This window comes from Hyperolius riggenbachi, chromosome 1 (genome assembly GCF_040937935.1).
Source record: "Hyperolius riggenbachi isolate aHypRig1 chromosome 1, aHypRig1.pri, whole genome shotgun sequence".
In the NCBI taxonomy this organism is placed as follows: domain Eukaryota; kingdom Metazoa; phylum Chordata; class Amphibia; order Anura; family Hyperoliidae; genus Hyperolius; species Hyperolius riggenbachi.
Genome location: NC_090646.1, coordinates 196465915 through 196484501, shown reverse-complemented (window position 1 = coordinate 196484501; position 18587 = coordinate 196465915). Strand labels below are relative to the sequence as shown.

Genomic DNA, 18587 nt, shown 5'->3' with positions numbered 1-18587 from the left:
CAGAATGCATTAACCCTGAGAATCTTGGCAATGCTGTCTTAGGGCCTTTTTCCCACTATGAAATGCGATTATGATCGCGATTGCAAATCGCGTTTCAATTTTCACCATGCGATTGCGATTGAGCTACTATACTCAGTATAGTAAAGCTCAATTGCATCCAAAACGTGGCAGGACGACGATCGCGTTTTGACTAAAATCGCACCGCAATGGGATTGCACTAATGGAAATTGCTGCTGCAGTTTCCATTAGTTTAATGTACCTTGCGATTTGCGATCAGAATCAAATCGCAAGTCGCAGGGTAGTGGAAAAAGGCCCTTAAAGCGGATCTGAGATGAAAAATTAATTAGAACAAGTAACTTGTCTATAGATCTTATCTAAAGTTTAGATAGTTTACACAGCAAATCTAGCTGCAAACAGCTTCGAAAGCCATGTTCTGTTTGTCACACTACACTGAGGCAAGCTGATAGCATCTCCAAACCTCAGCCTGTAGAAAATTTCACTCCCCCTCCTCCTCCCTCCTCTCCTCTGCCTCTGAAATCTCTGGCAAGTAACCTCCTCCTCCTGCCCAGACTGAGCTCTCATAAGCCCTTGCTACCTGGGACTGAGTGTCAAGGCTCTCTGAAAAGCTGTGGGCGAGGCTTGTTTAGTTTATAGGGAATTAGAGTATTAAAACAAAACAAAAAAAGTAATTGGCTTGAGGAATGCCCTATTAACTATATGAAAGGAACACAATTATGCAATGAGTAAAAGTTTATCTCAGATCCACTTCAAAGGCCTTATTTATTTAAAGAGTAACTGTCAGGCATGAAAAACAAAATCAATTCTCTATTTCTATCTGTTGATCATATAAAAGAAATGCTAAAAAGTCAATGCATAACTTTAAAATCGATCTTACTTTTTTAATTGCAGAGATTAATCCTCATGTCCCCAGCTCCTTAGTACGCAGCCAGTAATCAGCCGCAAAAAGTTGCAGTGCAGGCTGGGACTGGGAGAGTTTCTGCACAGACACAGCTAGTTCAGCCTGATTGGATGCAGCCTCTGTCACTCTCACTCCTTTTCCTCTCATTGGCTGCCTCCCATGACTGTCCGTGTCTGCCCTCTCCCCAGACTCCAGCCCGACAGGCATCTCTGCTGATTCATGCGGCTGTCACCACCACATCGCATCGCATCCATGGGGACCCCTGTCCCTGCTACCATTTCCTTAGGGATTCCCTGCATTTACAATCAATGTTCGCTATTGGTGTGGGGAGGAGGGGGGAGTAAGGGAGGAAATGACCTCACCATTGGCTTCAGCTGGAGGGAGTAAAGATGGCCCCTGCCAGCGAACAGAATTCTATCCATTTACCTTTTTTTATTTTATAAAGTTCACTGAAATTAACACTTGGACCATGAAATACACATGTTATATAAGTAGAGCTAGTATTTATCTACTTATACATGTCGTTTTTTTATCTGGCATAGTATGGCTGACAGCTCCTCTTTAACTATTCTTTAGAGTTTTTTCTCAGGGGATGATAATTTTGCAGCATTGTGCAACAGGAGAGATGCTAAAAAGTAGTTAAAAAGGTAATAGCACACATATACTGAGAACTCTTGATAAGTTGTAAAAACATGTCCTGGGAGCAAACTCAGGAGAAACATTAAATGAATAAATATCACTGTTCACGAAATGGAACACATTTTCAGTCATGTTTGTTGCACTGGAGAGTTTATAATAACATTGCTATTATGATAGGTCCACCTGTCTGATGTCCATAATAATCATGCATGCAGTAAGTTTGGGTTCCATCGCTGCAACGGACAGAATGGGCACCAGGCAGAATGGACAACATTAGATCCTTCAACGTGGTCTGTTCCACAAAACAGACTGTTTTGGATGATAGTGTGAACTGAGCCTTATGACTTGTGTTGAAAAAGAGAGAAACAGTTACAGAAGAAAAAGTTGCTGAGCTGCTGTGATGATAGTAAGTTTTTCACCCTGACTTTAGTTATAAGCAAATCAAGGAAAAAAATCATCTCAAGAAAATCAGGCTTTGAGTTGGCACACAGTAAAAGAACATCCATAATACATTACATTCAAAGTTGAAAACATTATTTCTAGCCATTTAAAAGGGACACGAGTGAACCCTTTTAAAAACTAACAAATTCAATAACAAATAAAATAGTTTGTCTCACATGGACACACATTGTTACTTCGTGCTGATCTGGCCGAGAAAGTGTAGCAACACAAGGGTTTGGCATGGGCTTTTAAGACAAGACATGGAACATTTATATCACCCTATTCTTCTGGAAGACTCAAAGTGCTAGAGCTGCAGCCACTAGGAGGTGCTCTATAGCCAGTAGCAGTGTTAGGGAGCCTTGCTCAAGGACTCCTCACTTAAAGAGACTCCGTAACAAAAATTACATCCTGTTTTTTATCATCCTACAAGTTCCAAAAGCTATTCTAATGTGTTCTGGCTGACTGCAGCACTTTGTACTATCACAGTCTCTGTAATAAATCAACTTATCTATCTCTTGTCAGACTTGTCAGCCTGTGTCTGGAAGGCTGCCAAGTTCTTCAGTGTTGTGGTTCTGCTATGAACTCCGCCTTCCAGGCCCCTCTATGCACACTGCCTGTGTGTTATTTAGATTAGAGCAGCTTCTCTCTTCTCTCTTATCTTTTACAAGCTGGATAAATCGTCCTCTGAGCTGGCTGGGCTTTCACATAGTGAGGAATTACAGACAAGGGCAAAGCTGTTTGCAGGAAGAAAAGAGCAGCCTGAAACTTCAGTGCATGAGAGATGCAGGGGGAAAGAAACACACAAATGATCTCTTGAGATTCAAAAGGAAGGCTGTATACAGCCTGCTTGTGTATGGATGTATTTTCTATGTGTGGACATACTGTACATCAACCTACTTCCTGTTTTGGTGGCCATTTTGTTTGTTTATAAATAAACTTTTTAAAACTGTTTTTAACCACTTTTAATGCGGCGGGGAGCGGCAAAATTGTGACAGAGGGGAATAGGAGATGTCCCCTAACGCACTGGTATGTTTACTTTTGTGTGATTTTAACAATACAGATTCTCTTTAATAAGTGCTGGCTACCTGAATAGGAAGATCCAAGATTCAAACCCTGGTCTCCTGTGTCAGAGGGTGAGCCCAACTAGTACACTATTCAACACAGATGTAAAAGTACCATAAAAATACACGGCTGTAAATGAATACACACGCGATACAATAATCATTGCAGATACCGCATACTTTATAATTTTTCAGCAAGTGCCATAATATTTGACAAGTGGAAGAAAGATGTTTATCTGCATCTTTTTATTTTTTCAATAATCACTTGATTTTTTTGTTTTTCGATTGATATAACAATCTAAGTTTTGGCTAAGATCCAGATCCCGTCTACAGACCAAGCAGAGATTCAGCTGTGAAGCAAACTTTTATACTTTTTACGGTAATTACAATGTTATAAAAATGTTGAAGCATATGCCACTTCCTCTGTACTATTCATGTGATGTGCTCCATTTCTTATAGTTACCTGGCAGTATCCAATGTTGGGATTTCTGAAGGCGTAGGCAGTGAGAACCCTTCTCAAGGCAGAGATTCCAATCTCATTTTGAAATGCTGGGTGTTCTGGAAGGGAGCGGTGCAAATCCCTCTCAATCTCCTCTGTGGCAAGGTTATACTGGCCCATAGACTTCTCAACCAGCTCTTCATAGTATCCGGGATGAGTCGCCATTTCATTAATAGCCCCTGGTAACATTAAGCAAGTAGTCAGAAGCTGCTATACTTGCCTATGCATTTTCTCATGAGTGTTGCTATAATTTACAACTAGTACTCAGGGTCAGACTGGGCCACAGTAGTACAGTTTTTTCCCTCGGTGGGCCCTGCCTCCAGGTCTTTGGTGGGCCCCCCTCCTTGTCTGACAGAGCTCCAATTGCTGCCTGCAGCACAAAAATTCTCTTCTCAGTGCTGTAATCACTCATCCTGAGAGCAGTGGGGTAGCTAAGGAGCTGTAGGCCTTGATGCAAATTTTACAATGGGGCCCCCCCAAGCACTCTATACATAACAATTGATATGCTGCACCAAAACCTGCCAATGGCAACTACAGTGTCAGAGGTGCAAGAAGGGGATGGGAAATAGCTTGCTAAGGATTACCACTGTTCAAAGTATTTCTATAGAAGTGATTATTATGAGCACAGGACCAATAAAGAGGTAATACTGTAGTTGAGGGAGGGCCCTTCAGGGCCCCGATGCGGTCGCAACCTCTGCAAAGTAGGACATTACGTTATATTGAAGGAGGGGACTCTATGCAAAGTTTTGCTGGGCAGCAGTGTCTCTGAAATACAATGCTGCTAAGATCATGTACATTTGGCCCTGTCCATAATACATCATGACCATGCCCACCTTCCGGTGCATGGTCACGCCCCTTTTTCACTGCAATCATGGGATGTGTGGGCCCCAGGTTGAAATTTCTTTGGTGGGCTCCCAGTGTCCCAGTCCGACCCTGCTAGTACTACAGTAACCATGTCAGAACTGTGCTTTAGTGAAATGTACTTTCTAAATTGAAATTTAAGAGTTTTCCTGCTTTGTAAAAGCCTTTCATTGAAATCCTGAGCAGCCACTGCTGCCCAATTGTCATCTGACAATGATCTACCTTAATGAGCCACTATTGTGAAAATCATTACTACAGTAGGTAGTAAAAATCTGACAGAACCTACAGGTTTTGGACTAGGTCCATCTCCTCATGGGAGTTCTCAGGGTTTTCTTTATTTACAAAAGCACTTAGTGATTGGCAGTTGCTCCGTCCAACTGCCAAAAAAAAGTTTGCAGGGAGGCTGGCCAGCATCTTTGTATAAATACTTTTCAGGGACTGTCTTTATAAAGAATATAGGCCATGCTGAGAATACCTCATGATGAGATGGACTCTTCTAACACCTACTGTGACAGCAACACAGGAGAAAAGTAATTTATGGCTCATTTTACTCTGAAAGAAACTCACGTCTTATTTGTATGTATTTACATGTATTTTAAGTTTCACCTTTTTTCACGACAATGGTCCTTTAAAGGCTAATATCTGACTCAAAACTCTTTAGACATTGAATGCTGATGACCCTTTAGCGCCCTACCAGCCTCAAATATAAAAATACAGCAGGGATAGTGATGACTAGTTCAGCACTAGTCTGCAATGCTTGCCACTCCCCACCTTGTGCAAACATTGGACTTGTCAATTTGTAATGATCTTGGGTGACAGTCTGATTTCTGTACAGTGTCCCTAAACTTTTTCAACCAATCCTGTTTGAAGGAATATCAACTGATTGGAAATAATATCATTCAGAGAATTACGGGGCAAATGAGCAGGGCAGAATGCTGAAGATGGGAAACCCCTCTAACGATTATTGTTATTTTGGATCCATATAGTGCCAGCATCTTCTGTGGCATAGATACTATACTAGCATCCTGCTGTATTCCCTCCTAAGGCTCCTTCCCCTGAAAGCACAGAATAAGCTGCTTGGCAGAGCCCAGACTATGAATTCATGGAGATCATGGAGACCAGCAGCTGCTTGTGCCCAATCTAAAATGAGCAAATGGAAGGTAAAACTGGCATTTACAAATATATGGAGTCTGGTATACAGTTTTATTAGTTTGTCTGACTACAGTTACACTTTAGAAAGCCACTGACCAGAGAAGAGCAGCCATAGTTCCCCACGCATGCTCTCTGGGATTCCTTTCAGCACAAGGTCTCTTGTCTTCTGTGTACGGTACATGCAGATCCCCTGGCCATACTCTGAGAAATGGATCTTCCATGCTTGCTCCTTAAGAAACTCTTTGGCCTGTTACAAAACAAAAAGTACAAACTGCTGAAAAAAAAGTATGTCAGGATCACTTTGCATTGGAGATAATCAATGAATGGCAACATTTTATAGATGTAACACAAATTGTGTTGCAATTGGTATACAGCTTGCAAATGCATTTAATTAATCCAGACTCAAATTGCATGCAAATTGCAACAAAATTTGCGGGAACACGAAATACTACCATCCTGCTAAGCAGCTCTAGTTTATGTATGTTGAGAATTGCAGTCAGCTGTTGGTACAAAGGGTCAATGTTCAAATTCACAACTACTGTTTACCAGGGTGGGTGTAATGATCTCTTTTTTTTTTCTTCAACCAAAGATTTAAAACAAGATTGAAGCCCTCTACTGAAACACACTGCAAATGTATTTTATTAATGTATATATTATATGTAATACTAATTATAATATGCCTTAAAATAAAACGCCACTAAAAAATAAATGATTCTTTTTTGGGAACTCTACCTAATAGGAAAAAAAATCCTGTTACTGGAACAGTTAATAAGTGACTGAGACAGAAAAAGTAGTTTAGTGACAAATAAGCCATGCTGTTCACTTTGGTCCTATCTATCTCCAACTCTTGCCAGTTTAAACAACAGGTGAGCTATAAACACATTTGGATTTCTAACAGTTTCCTGTAAAGTCATTTTCTCATTGTTTACTGCCTTCTCAGAAGTAGAATAAGGAAAGAAGAACATTTTAGAACTCCTTAGAAACACTAACTTAAATTTTGTGGCTAGAAGGGTTACTTCATAGTTCGCACATAGTTTCCAGGGAGCCTGCTATCCAAATATCACGTTGAGTTACAGCTGAGCCACCCCCCCTTCCATGTAGTGTCTGGGAGGTATGTTATGTGGTAGCTGAGCCACACTTTCCTTTCCCAGAAGTCACTGCTGCATGGTAAGAGGAAGTGAGATGAATAACTCAGCGGCAGTCATGTGACTGCACTACATTACTTCAAAATGTAGGCATTTGTGAAGATTTTTTAAATCAAGGCAAGGACACAACAAAAAGCAATACCAGAAAATAGATTTAAAGATAACTTGTAGGCAGTTACAGCTTGTTTGCCTTTCTTTTAATAATGGATTTTTTTAAAAAAAAAATGTAGCTAAAAAAATTGGCATTAACATAAATTTGAAAAAATCCTCAGTATTTGCAAAACAGAAAATAAAGTATCTGGTCACACTAATCAAAGACCCCTGCGATTGCAAACAGCCAATTCCTCACCTCAATATGCTGCACACTCCTCTCTGTAACCCTAAAGGCGGTCACTGTGTATACAATTTGCTTAACGTCGTGGCGTTTAGAGCCCTATAGCGGGACATGGAACTGCCAAACGCAACAACTGCAGGGTGCTACACGCAGTGTCTCAGGAACGTTGATTGACTGCGACATTCGTACAATCGCTGGCAATTACCAGTAAATGCACTGACACTGCCATTCATCGCGATGCAGGGCGCTTTTGATCCTGGCATTAAACAACGAGGATGGACACTTGCAGAAATCTGTCTAAACCAGTCCTAAATTCACCACCATCAATCCCATGAGTTTAGAGGTAACCATAGAAAACCCAGATAGCTCATGGTGACCCAGAGCCAATGGCAAAATTTAAGGGGCTAAAAGACACTAATATGCCCTTTAGCTAAAAAGCAACCCTGAATAGATGTTTGTCTTATTAAAACAGAAGGCATTTGCAATAATTCAGCTTTCAGTGAGCAATTGTGGTTTACCATGATGCATCACTCCCAAATAAGGTAACCATAGTGAGCAGTGTGCATCACTGGGGAGGTCTTACGGTGATCCCTGCTTCAGCTATACCTCTCCAGTGACTGACAGCCTATCTGTAGACTGGTTCTGGCCTTCAGGGATGGGAAAGGGTGGGGAGGAGCTGCGGGCTTTCCACAGTGAGAAGCTGGGTAAGTGTGATCTGCTACGAGTAGTACAGTGCTTATTTATATTGCAAAAACTTGACATTTTGGCAAATTTACTTTTCATGCAAATTTACTCTTAATGCATGTGTTTTTTTTTATTAAATGCAACTTAAATAAGGAAGGTGAAATAGTGCTTTACAAGCCTAAAGCCCCATTTACACCTTACAATTTTTTGTGCGATTCGATTTATTCCAACATGTCCGATCGGGATTCGATTCGATTCATTTTGCCATTTTTCTGCAATGGCAAAATAAATCAAATCCCGATTGGACATGTTAGATTTAATCAAATCGAATCAAATCGCACAGAAAAATTGTATGGTGTAGATGGGGCTTAACTTAAAAAAAGGCAGTATTGTGTTTGCAAAGGTATTATTTTTTTGCCACACGAACTAGGACCACAGCTCCTCATTCAGTGCTTCATGCCGCCATAAACTAACATTGCACATACGTCCTCCTATTCCATGGTAATGCTGCACTGTACAGAGAAAGACTTATATGGCTGGGATAAACTAGTCAGCACTAGCCCAATGCTGTGGGTGATTCTTAAATGCTAAAGAAACAGCAGAGGCTGCTGGAGCTTAGCCAGTGTCTCTTGCCACATGTACCAAAGGAATGTGACTCATGGACAGGTTTATGCTTTACCAGCCTATGCAAATGAATACTTTCAAATAATCTATATTTGCAAATTAGCTTTGGGGAATTGCAGGACGTAGAGCCGACAGAGAAAGTCAATGTAGAAGTAGGTCAGGCACCTCAGCACACGCTGAAAAACAGCACGAGTTGATTCATGTTTTATTGCAGGCATGTTAACTTTAAAGCTGACACTTCCCTTTTGCAAAAAAGCATCCTAAAGCCCAGAGGCCTGAGGCCAGCTACTGTACAATCTGACGTTTTCCTGCTTACAGCCCTTAGGCTCCCTGCATACTGCAGATCCGTTTTGCGATTCTGATTCCGTTTCCAATTCCGATTTTCCCTGAATGCAATCAACAGAAAAACGGAGGACAAATCACAGCATGCAGTAACGACTATAAATCGGAATTGGATGTGAAAACCGATTAAAAATCAGAATCGCATGCAGTGTGCAGGGAGCCTTATGGTGTGCTCTCTGTCCAGATGGGCACATGTCAAATACCATTTTTGCCATTTAATAAGAGGGGAAAGTATAGAGCCTGATTTATTTTATTAGTAAAACATGGACAAGTATTTCTCTTTTCAGATTTCTTTTAAACATGAGAGTATTAAATGGGGAAGGCTGAAGTCTCACTTGGTCATCTCCTCTCACTCCTATATCCAGGACTTCTCACAAACATCACCTCTCCTTTTGGAAACTCTTCGCCAGCCAGTCGGTCATGCTTTGAGCCTGGAAACTGTCAAAATTACTCTCAAAACACACTTCTGACAAGCCTATAATTGCCTAAGGTAGATCTGGAGGTTCACTGCCTCATCCGCTAACCCTTGTGTCTCCTTCCCTGATGTCTCCAATCCACTGCTCACAAGGGCAGGGACCTCCTTTTTATTCTGATATAATTTATCATATGAATATGTTCCAGTATTGGTGATGTCTCAAACCACACATCAACTATGTATATATTTGTATTGCTGGATGTCCTGAATGTACAGTTTTGAACATACAATGCATCTATGCTCACCACTATTTGTTCTGTACCATGTACAATGCCATGGAAGATGTTGGCGCTATATAAATAAAAGATAGAATTATAATAAAACCTTCAGACCCCAATGTGCACCAGATGGTGACAAGTCTTTCACATAAAGAAACCTTATGTTTCAAGATTACAAATATATAAAGAGCCTGTAACTAACATTCTCATTACAGTAAAAGAACAGTGGCCAATACACTGCAAACACAGGTTATTGTGCTCAGAGAATGTGAGGCCAGACAAGAAGCTGGGTACTATTATTAGGAAAGAATAGTGAATAGTCAGGTCCCAATACTGTCCTCTGGTAGTAGAAGCTAGTTAAAGCAGTATTGTCACCATAAAAATCAAATTTCAACAGCAACTGGTCTGAGTGTATTAAGTGATAAAGATGCTAATCCTGCATTCAAAACTTGCTAAACATTTTCTGCTGTTATGTTTTGGAGTTATCACATACTTTAGGAGCACTGGCCCTTTAATTGCCATTGCCATTCAGTTGCATGCTGGGAGTTATTATTATCTATAATATATTCCTCCTCTTCCCTTTATTTCGCTGCCCAGCTTCTTGTCTGCTCACTTGTGTTTACAAGCAAGGCTGAGGTGACTCAGAGATTGGAGGATAAGACAGTGCAGTTGCTAGTATACACCTCAGTGGGAGTGTCTGAAGACTCTGGAGGAGGGCAGCTAATGAATACACAGTGAGCAAGAGAAGGGAGGGGGGAAAACAAGAGTCAGGGAGGATATGATGTCAGCATTAGCTTGGCAAAATGGCCACTGCCTTGAATAGGTTTTTCTGCTTTTCCTTTATAAAATTCACAGGAATCATTACGTGGATAGCACAATACATCTGTTATGTAAGTAGAACTAGTATTTATCTACTTATATATGTGTTTTTTATTTCTAGGTTAGCATGGGTGTTGCTTGTTCTTTACCAGTTTCGGGTTGAACTCCTCTGGGGATCTCCGGCGATACATTGTCATTAAGGTCTGAGTGGCAGTTGGAGCAGAGTTGCCATTTAGATTTAATGGTCGATACCCATCTGATTCTCCTCTGAGCCTCTGCTGAGGACTGCATGAAACAAAACCACTAGCTCTGGAATAAGCCTGTAAAAAAATAACATGTATTAATGTATCAAGTAAGGCATGTCTGTGTTTCTCAAGAACTTTATCAAGTTGGGTAGTATTTTTGAGATTTAAAGGATTTCTGACCCAAGGTAAATCTACCTAAGGTAAGTATAGAGGTATGAAAAAAAAATGAGTTTAACTTACGTGGGGCTTCTTTCAGCCCCCTGGAGTCGTCCTATGCCCACAATGTCCTCTTGATTCCCTCCGGCCAGCAGCAACAACCCCTGCAAAGCTGGCCCATCACCGCCTACTGTGCATGTGCGGCCCGAGCCGTGCACCCTGATCTCACTTCCGCGGCCAAGAGCGTTCGGCACATGCGCAGTAGTGATTTTCACATACTACGCATGCACAGAACCCTCCAGGCCGTGGGACCTGTAGGATCTGATGGGAAATTGCATGGTTTGCACCAGGCATAATGCTGGGAATACACAATGAGTTTTTTGCCAGATTTACTGACCGATCGATTTTCCGATCATTTTTCTGATCAATTTCCATTCACTTCTGTGATAAAATCGACCAGAAAAACAATTGATATCAGACCAGACTTGTTGGAAATTATCTATGGAGCTATCTATCTTCATAGTAAGGCTACATTCACAGTGGGGCGTTGCACATCCTACAAGAGCAGCATTGTAGCATAGGGGAAAAGTAGCATCATGCATTATACGTGCAGTGCGACGCATGCAGTGAAGCATACAATAGGTACAAATTGTGTTTTATTGTAGCTGTTAACAGGCACATTCTGCTGTAACACACTGCATACATTATATTATGACAACAGATTCCACGCTGCTAATGCATAGATGTGAACATACCATTACAGTATAATTGCATCTATTGTATTGTCCGGTATAATCCACTGTGAACGTAGCCTTCATGTAAGATTCCTTGTATATTGTTATAATGAAGAGAATCTTTGTTATGAAACTTGGAATGACATTGAAATGCATAGTGTCAGGCATGAGGAATACTGCATCAGCATCCTCTCCCCCACCCAGTGCTGACTTACCTCCTCATCCAGACTGCTGTCACTGCCAGATATGTCCTTATCAAAGTACATTTTCAGGGTAGTTTGCTGCAGGAAATCAGATATCCTCTGCACAAGAAAGTCTCTGTCCTTCAAGTTGGCAAACAGGAATGTCATTCTGTTCTTTGTACTAATAGAGAGTGGACTGGGCAGCACACTGGAGCTGTCCGCTTTCTCTACAATGGTCACCTACAGAAAGCGATAAAGAGCAAATAATTCTTACAATGGCAGGATCATTACTATGCAAACATTTCCTGGCACAGGTGATTTTTAATGGCCTTATGTTATCTTATATGCTCTTCACATATATTGGTTTTGACACATAGCACTCTGTCTCCTTTGTGTCCTAGTCACTTAAACTGTTTACATAGTTCAATGTAATATAGGAGATCAGGAATAAGCACTTCCTAAAAGCTATGCTGGTGACAATACCATCCTGTGCTATGTAACAAAGGCAGGGTTGAAGCATAAGTTCATTCAAACATACTAAATCAACCCAACTTGTCAGTAATAGGACTGTAATGGATTGCTACGTTTGTGACCCTGCAGATATCCAAGAAGAGTTTAGCTGTCTGTTATTTACAACTTAAACAAGATTACCGTACTTACATGCCTATGATCTGAATCACATGTGTGTAATCTGTTATCTGCACATCTGGTCTTACGAGAAATGCAAATTATAGAGGAGGGAAAATCATGACAAATGTGCAGGTAACAGATGTGTAAGTAGTGCAGTAATGCATAGCCATGGTTAATGAGGGTGAGTGAGTAGGGAGCACAGAGAGGCATCGTGAGGCTTTTAGAGCAGAATCCTGATGTGTAATCTGCTCATTATCATATCTCTTGCAATAGAGTGGTGGCTACACTCAGTAACGCACTGTCTTTGCATATGAGGTGACAATCTGGGATTGATTAAAGGTGGCCATGTATCAGTCGATGTATGGGTTGATCAACTATGAGACAGATCTCTCTGATAAAACCTGCTCAGAGAGGGATACACCACAGACCAATTTCCTATACATTTCAGAATTAAATCTATCAGAAATCAGCCTAGGGCCACTGGGTTTGTGCCTGCCTGGATTTTTCAGCATGTCTGGTAGATCCTGACTGAATATGGCCCAAAGTTGATTGAAACATTGATCGGCAATTTTCCTCTGAGTCGATAAAATTGAAAGAGTATTTATAAGAATGTGTTGGTGCTGATAAGTTCCTGGCTTTGCCCCCCTCCAGATGGAATAGAAAAATTAGTGTGGGGGTATATGACAGCCTACTATCTTAGTATGTTACTGTGTAAAGATCAGGTGTTTGCAATTCTTAAAACAGTTGTTTTCTTTTAGTGAGAAGCTGTAATGGCAAATGTCACATCGTTGGAGTTACGGGCCATCATGAAGTTTTTGTTTCTCCAGGAAAAGTCAGCAAGGGATATTCACACTGAGATGTCACAAACACTGGGGGTGAAGTGTCCTTCCTACCACACTGTCAAATCTCATTTCTAAACTGGGCATTTCACTGCTGAAGTTGAGCCCCGCAGTGAGTGCCCCAACCTCAACTGACCCGGCAACTTGCAATGCTGTCCATGAGCTTATTATTGAGGACCGCCAAATAACCGCTAAAAAGATAGCCTATGCGCTTAAAGAGACACTGAAGCGAAAAAAAAATATGATATAATGAATTGGTTGTGTACTATGAATAATTACTAGAAGATTAGCAGAAAAGAAAATATTCTCATACTTTTATTTTCAGGTATATAGTGTTTTTTCTAACATTGCATCATTCTCTAATATGTGCACATTACACAACACTCAGCTTTCAAAATGAGTCTTTCAGAGCAGTCTATGAAGTAATGACTTCACCTCTAGCAGATAAAAAGAAAACAGTTCACTTACAGTTGAGATAATAAAAGTCAGATAACAGCCCTCTCCACGACTAACTTAAGCAGCCCATACACTCAGCCGATTTTCTGGCCGACCGATCGATCCCGATCGATCGATCGATTGCAAATCGGTTGGCCAATCGACCGATCGACGGCCGATTTCGATCGATTTCGATGGATTTCCATCGAACTTGCAGGGTGGAAAATTTAGGTCGATCTGATGAGATTGCTTATCAGTTTGCATTGGCCTTAATGGAAATCTGATGGCAAAAAAATGCCATCAGATCGAATTTCAATAGATTTCAAACTGAAATCTATTGGAATTCTATCCTGGTAAAAAATGTTCTAAAAACGCATCAGATAGATCATCAGATGCATTTCTTATCTATCTGCTGCCAATCTGACGAGTGTATGGGCACCTTTAGTCGTAGAGATTAATGGCTTTTTTGCATAGAGATAACAACTGGAGTTTCTTAGCTCTTCCTGTACTGGAAACAATTAGACTGATGTATCTGATCTTAATGTTTTATTTCTTAGCTGTACTACACATACAAATCATAATATCATCATTTTTTTTTCGCTTCAGTGTCTCTTTAATCTGGAAGCCCACTTTATTAAGAGGTGACCAGACAGCCCCACAACCCCCCCTACCACCACATTACCACAATAATGGCTTTGGGAACATAGATATGGAGAAGAATGCAACAATGTAAAAATCCCTTAATGAAATAAAGCACACACATACCTACATGCTGCAGGGATAAATGTGTCCTCAGGAGTAAATCCATGTAAATAACATTGTCTAGGCCTGTAAACTACATCCATCACAAAGTCCTCTTCCATTACCGACAGAGGAGCCTTGTGCTGACCTTAAATAGCCACATTTCTGTGGTAAATGACAGATCTCCAGTACTCTGTCATTTCAATTTACTAAATGCCTCTGTCTAATCTATAAAGCGCTACAGTATAACCTAGGACTGCATAAATGCATCTCAAGGAAAAATATGAAACATCCTACACCCTGAAAGATGTTGGCAAAGGAAGAGATAAGCTCATTGTGTGCCAGGCGCCCTATATTCAGGTAACCGTCCATCTAACACCCATGCTCTAGAATATTGCTCACATTTTAATTGCACAAACAACCATGCCTGCTGAAAATACAGAACAGTTTGGTGAAGGGAGGTGGTAACGTGCTGCAGCTTATCTTCAGCATGTTTACATCTCTATCTAGTGGTTTGGTTAATGAAGGAAGCATAATTAGATCCAGCAGGCAGGGAGAAAGTGCATAAATTACTGCCTGACACTTGCAGTAAATGGGCCAGAAAATTCTGCAAAATGAATCATTTCTATGCAAACAGATCTTTGAGGGGGTGAAGAACCCAATTACACAGATGGCTCAGTAAAAGGTCAGTACTCAGTGTCTATACGCGGTAACAGCAGGATGTGTATGAGAAGACACAGACGCACCTCTCGCAGTGGAATGATCAGGCTGCAAAGGCTCTCCTCTTTACTGGTGAAGCAGATGTAGTTAGTGGATACAAACATCTGTCCCACAATGTGCCTTTTACTGAATGGGGTCCACAGGGTGCAGTCTGTATGTCCATCCAGCTTCTCATCCTTGGGGAGGCGGAACAGGGCGCGGTACCGTTCACTTTTGGCCCGGGCATCTAAATCTCTGCAATTTACAAACAGAACATTTGGACATGTAGTGTGAACACATTTATAAACAGGATTATTCAGATGGGGGGGAAGGCCTGTACAAAACAGATGTGGATTCTAGGTAGACCTGCCAGTCTTAGAAAACCCTATTAAAGTGCCCAGGAGTTCCATTTTATTACCTGTCCCAGCAGCACATTTACAGCAAAAAATTGAAGCAAACCTGAAGTGAAAATAGACTTATGAGATAGTGGAATTGTATGTGTAGTACAACTAAGAAATAGAACATTAGTATCAAAAAAAAGAGTCTCATATTGTATCTATGCAAGAAGAGCTTCTATGAGCTCTTCCACAGTACTGTTTTCTGAAGTACTTAAACAGCCAAGAAACAACGAGAGACAGCTTGAGATAAGGTTTTCCTGCAGGAAAGATCAAAAAGTCATTATTTCTGCTTTGTTTTATAGCTTAAAATACATAGGCCTCAATTCACTAAGCAGTTTATACTAGTCTACTGATGGTTTTTAGTCTACTGACGGTTTGGTCAGTTGCATCAAAGGGGAATGCACTATTACCGAATGTTTTAGACCTGTTTTTAGACCTGGTCTAAAAACATTTGGTAACGCAGCGGAAATTATCAAAAGATGCAATTTACTAAAGAGTAGCTATGACTGACATCCTTCTCCTCTGATGAGCTCTCCTCTGCATATAATTAAACTCCTGCATAATTAATTCAAAAGGTTCCATCCTCACATCTAAAATACTTCACAGAATAACTTTACCTACAAAATCAGCTGGTCTAATCTAAAAAAGTGGGCGTAGTTACTCCTTGTTTGCCTTTGTGAATTGCATCTTTAGACCATTTCCCCTGTTTACCGACCAAATTACTGAATGTTTTAGACCAGTGTTTCTCAACATTTTATTGGTATGTACCCCTTTTAAAGCCCTGTACTCATTAAGTACCCCCTAGCATAGTAAACATTGTCACAAGTACCCCTTCACAAATATATATTTAATCGTAGTACATGATAATTGGTTCTAAACTATTTCCAAGCAATTACTAGTGCTTTTAATTAGCTAAAATACTAATTTGGTGTTATTTAAATAAGATTTATCATTTTCTAAAACCCTAAATGTGTTATTCTTGGTTAAGTATATCAAGCCCGAGTACCCCCTGGAACCATCAGAACTACCCCCTGGGGTACGCGTACCACACGTTGAGAACCTAGGTTTTAGACCAATACAGGTCTAAAACATAACAACAAACCATCAGTAGACTAAAAACCATCTGTAAACTAGTCTAAACTGCTTAGTGAACTGAGGCCATAGTGTGGTTTCTAAGCTGCAAATATGACAGAATGATGCAATATTATTCAAATAAAAAGCTATATAACTGAAAATAAAAATATGAGACTCTTTTCTTTACTACTAATGTTCTATTAATTATCCGTACTTTAAATACAATTCATTATATCATTATTATTATTATTTATTTATTTATAAAGCGCCAACATATTCCGTGGCGCTGTACAATGTAAGAAAACAAACAAGGGATACATAATGATACAGACAATGATATACATGAAATATGAACACTGATACAAGATACAGCACTGCTGATTAAAACTTGATTTAACATGATGACTAAGATGTATAAATTTCTAACAGTGTGCAAGCAATTGAATTAATAACATTCCATGACACAAAAGGGTGAGAGCCCTGCCCTTGCGAGCTTACAATCTAAAGGAATGGGGTGGAAACAAGAGGTGGGGGAAGTATACAGTATATGTACAGGCAGTGCGTAATTAGGTTATTTAGTGAGTGCATGGCCTAAGCTAGAGAATATGCTTGTCGGAAAGGTGGGTTTTGAGGGAGCGTTCAAAGATTTCGAAGGTGGAAGAGTGGCGGATGTGTTGTGGAAGGGCATTCCATTGGAGGGGTGAGGCACGTGAGAAGTCTTGTACACGTGAATGTGAGGAGGTAATTGTAGAAGAGGATAGAAGAAGCTCGTGTGCAGATCTGAGATTGCGGTTGGGTTGGTATCTGGAGACTAGTGAGGAGATGTACAGGGGAGAGAGATTGTGGAGAGCTTTGTAGGTTAGGGTTAAGAGTTTGAACTGAATCCTCTCATTAATTGGTAGCCAGTGAAGAGCTTGACAGAGAGGAGCAGCAGAGGAAGAGCGAGAGGAGAGATGAATGAGTCGAGCAGCAGAGTTCAGTACAGAATTGAGCGGTGTTAGTCGGTTAGTTGGAAGTCCACCAAGCAATATATTGCAATAGTCCAATCGAGATATCATACTTTTTTCCGCTTCAGGTTTGCTTTAAAGGGACTCCGAGCAGTGCAGAAACTATGGAAAGATGCATATCATTTTAAAGCTCTCTTACTCCTCTTTCCAATGATATATAAACCGGCGCTCTACGCCTTTTAGTTTTCGCTATTTTCGCGATTGAAATTGCTGCGGCCGCGATTTCAATCGCGAAAATAGAGAAAACTAAAAGGCGTAGGGCGACGATTTAGGTGTCGCCAGAAAGAGGAGAAAGAGAGCTTTAAAATGATATCCATCTTCACATAGTTGCTTGTATTACACAGGGCGACACTTTCCCCAGTGTCAGCAGCTCCATTCTGCTGAATGGAGCTGCTGACACTGGGGAAAGTGTCGCCCTGTGTAATACAATGTAACTATGGAAAGATGGATATCATTTTAAAGCTCTCTTTCTCCTCTTTCTGGCGACACCTAAATCGTCGCCCTACGCCTTTTAGTTTTATCTATTTTCGCGATTGAAATCGCGGCCGCGGCAATTTCAATCGCGAAAATAGCGAAAACTAAAAGGCGTAGAGCGCCGGTTTATATATCATTGGAAAGAGGAGTAAGAGAGCTTTAAAATGATATGCATCTTTCCATAGTTTCTGCACTGCTCGGAGTCCCTTTAAGCAGAATAGCGATATAGTTGGAATGCAACATATGTGCCTAAAGTTGAGCTTGAATAAGTCACTAAATGAACTATAGGACACACATGTAATTCAGAGAGTACAGGCTCGAAAGACTGTATACTCAAGGCTGGCCATACACTGCACTGACTATACTAATACTTATTAGAATAATGCAAAGAATATAACACTAGTAGTGACAGACAGCATTTGGTCACATCACGACTCACGATATGTAAATACAGCTTATATTCTGGTCCACATCTTGACACATGTAATTGCAGTTTATATGCTGGCCCCACATCTTGGCTCCCATGTAAATGCAGCTTATATTCTGGCCCCACAAGGAGCATTCTTCTGACAGGGCCATCTCTAGTCATTCTTTACAACATCTTTGTACAATGAGGGGCTACCTTACAGTCTATTTCATTGCATTCTGTATGCTCCATTAGCACACTGCACAGCTATAAGGAGAAATGCTCAAGCAGGAAACCATTTCTCAGTACTCACAATATAGCGAGAATACACCAGAAAATTTGAAAACAGCTGTC

At 40.6% G+C, this 18587-nt stretch overlaps 1 protein-coding gene across 1 annotated transcript in view; it reads right to left on the bottom strand.

The window, feature by feature from the left end:
• TBC1D9 (TBC1 domain family member 9) overlaps nt 1-18587 on the bottom strand; it is a 76683-nt gene that overhangs the window by 30208 nt on the left and 27888 nt on the right. Inside the window, exons 6-10 of the mRNA XM_068279573.1 lie at nt 14922-15129; nt 11564-11770; nt 10363-10533; nt 5669-5819; nt 3524-3738 (exon numbers count right to left, since the gene is read on the bottom strand). Of these exons, the coding sequence (XP_068135674.1) occupies nt 3524-3738; nt 5669-5819; nt 10363-10533; nt 11564-11770; nt 14922-15129 (952 nt within the window). The remainder of the gene's footprint in view (nt 1-3523; nt 3739-5668; nt 5820-10362; nt 10534-11563; nt 11771-14921; nt 15130-18587) is intronic.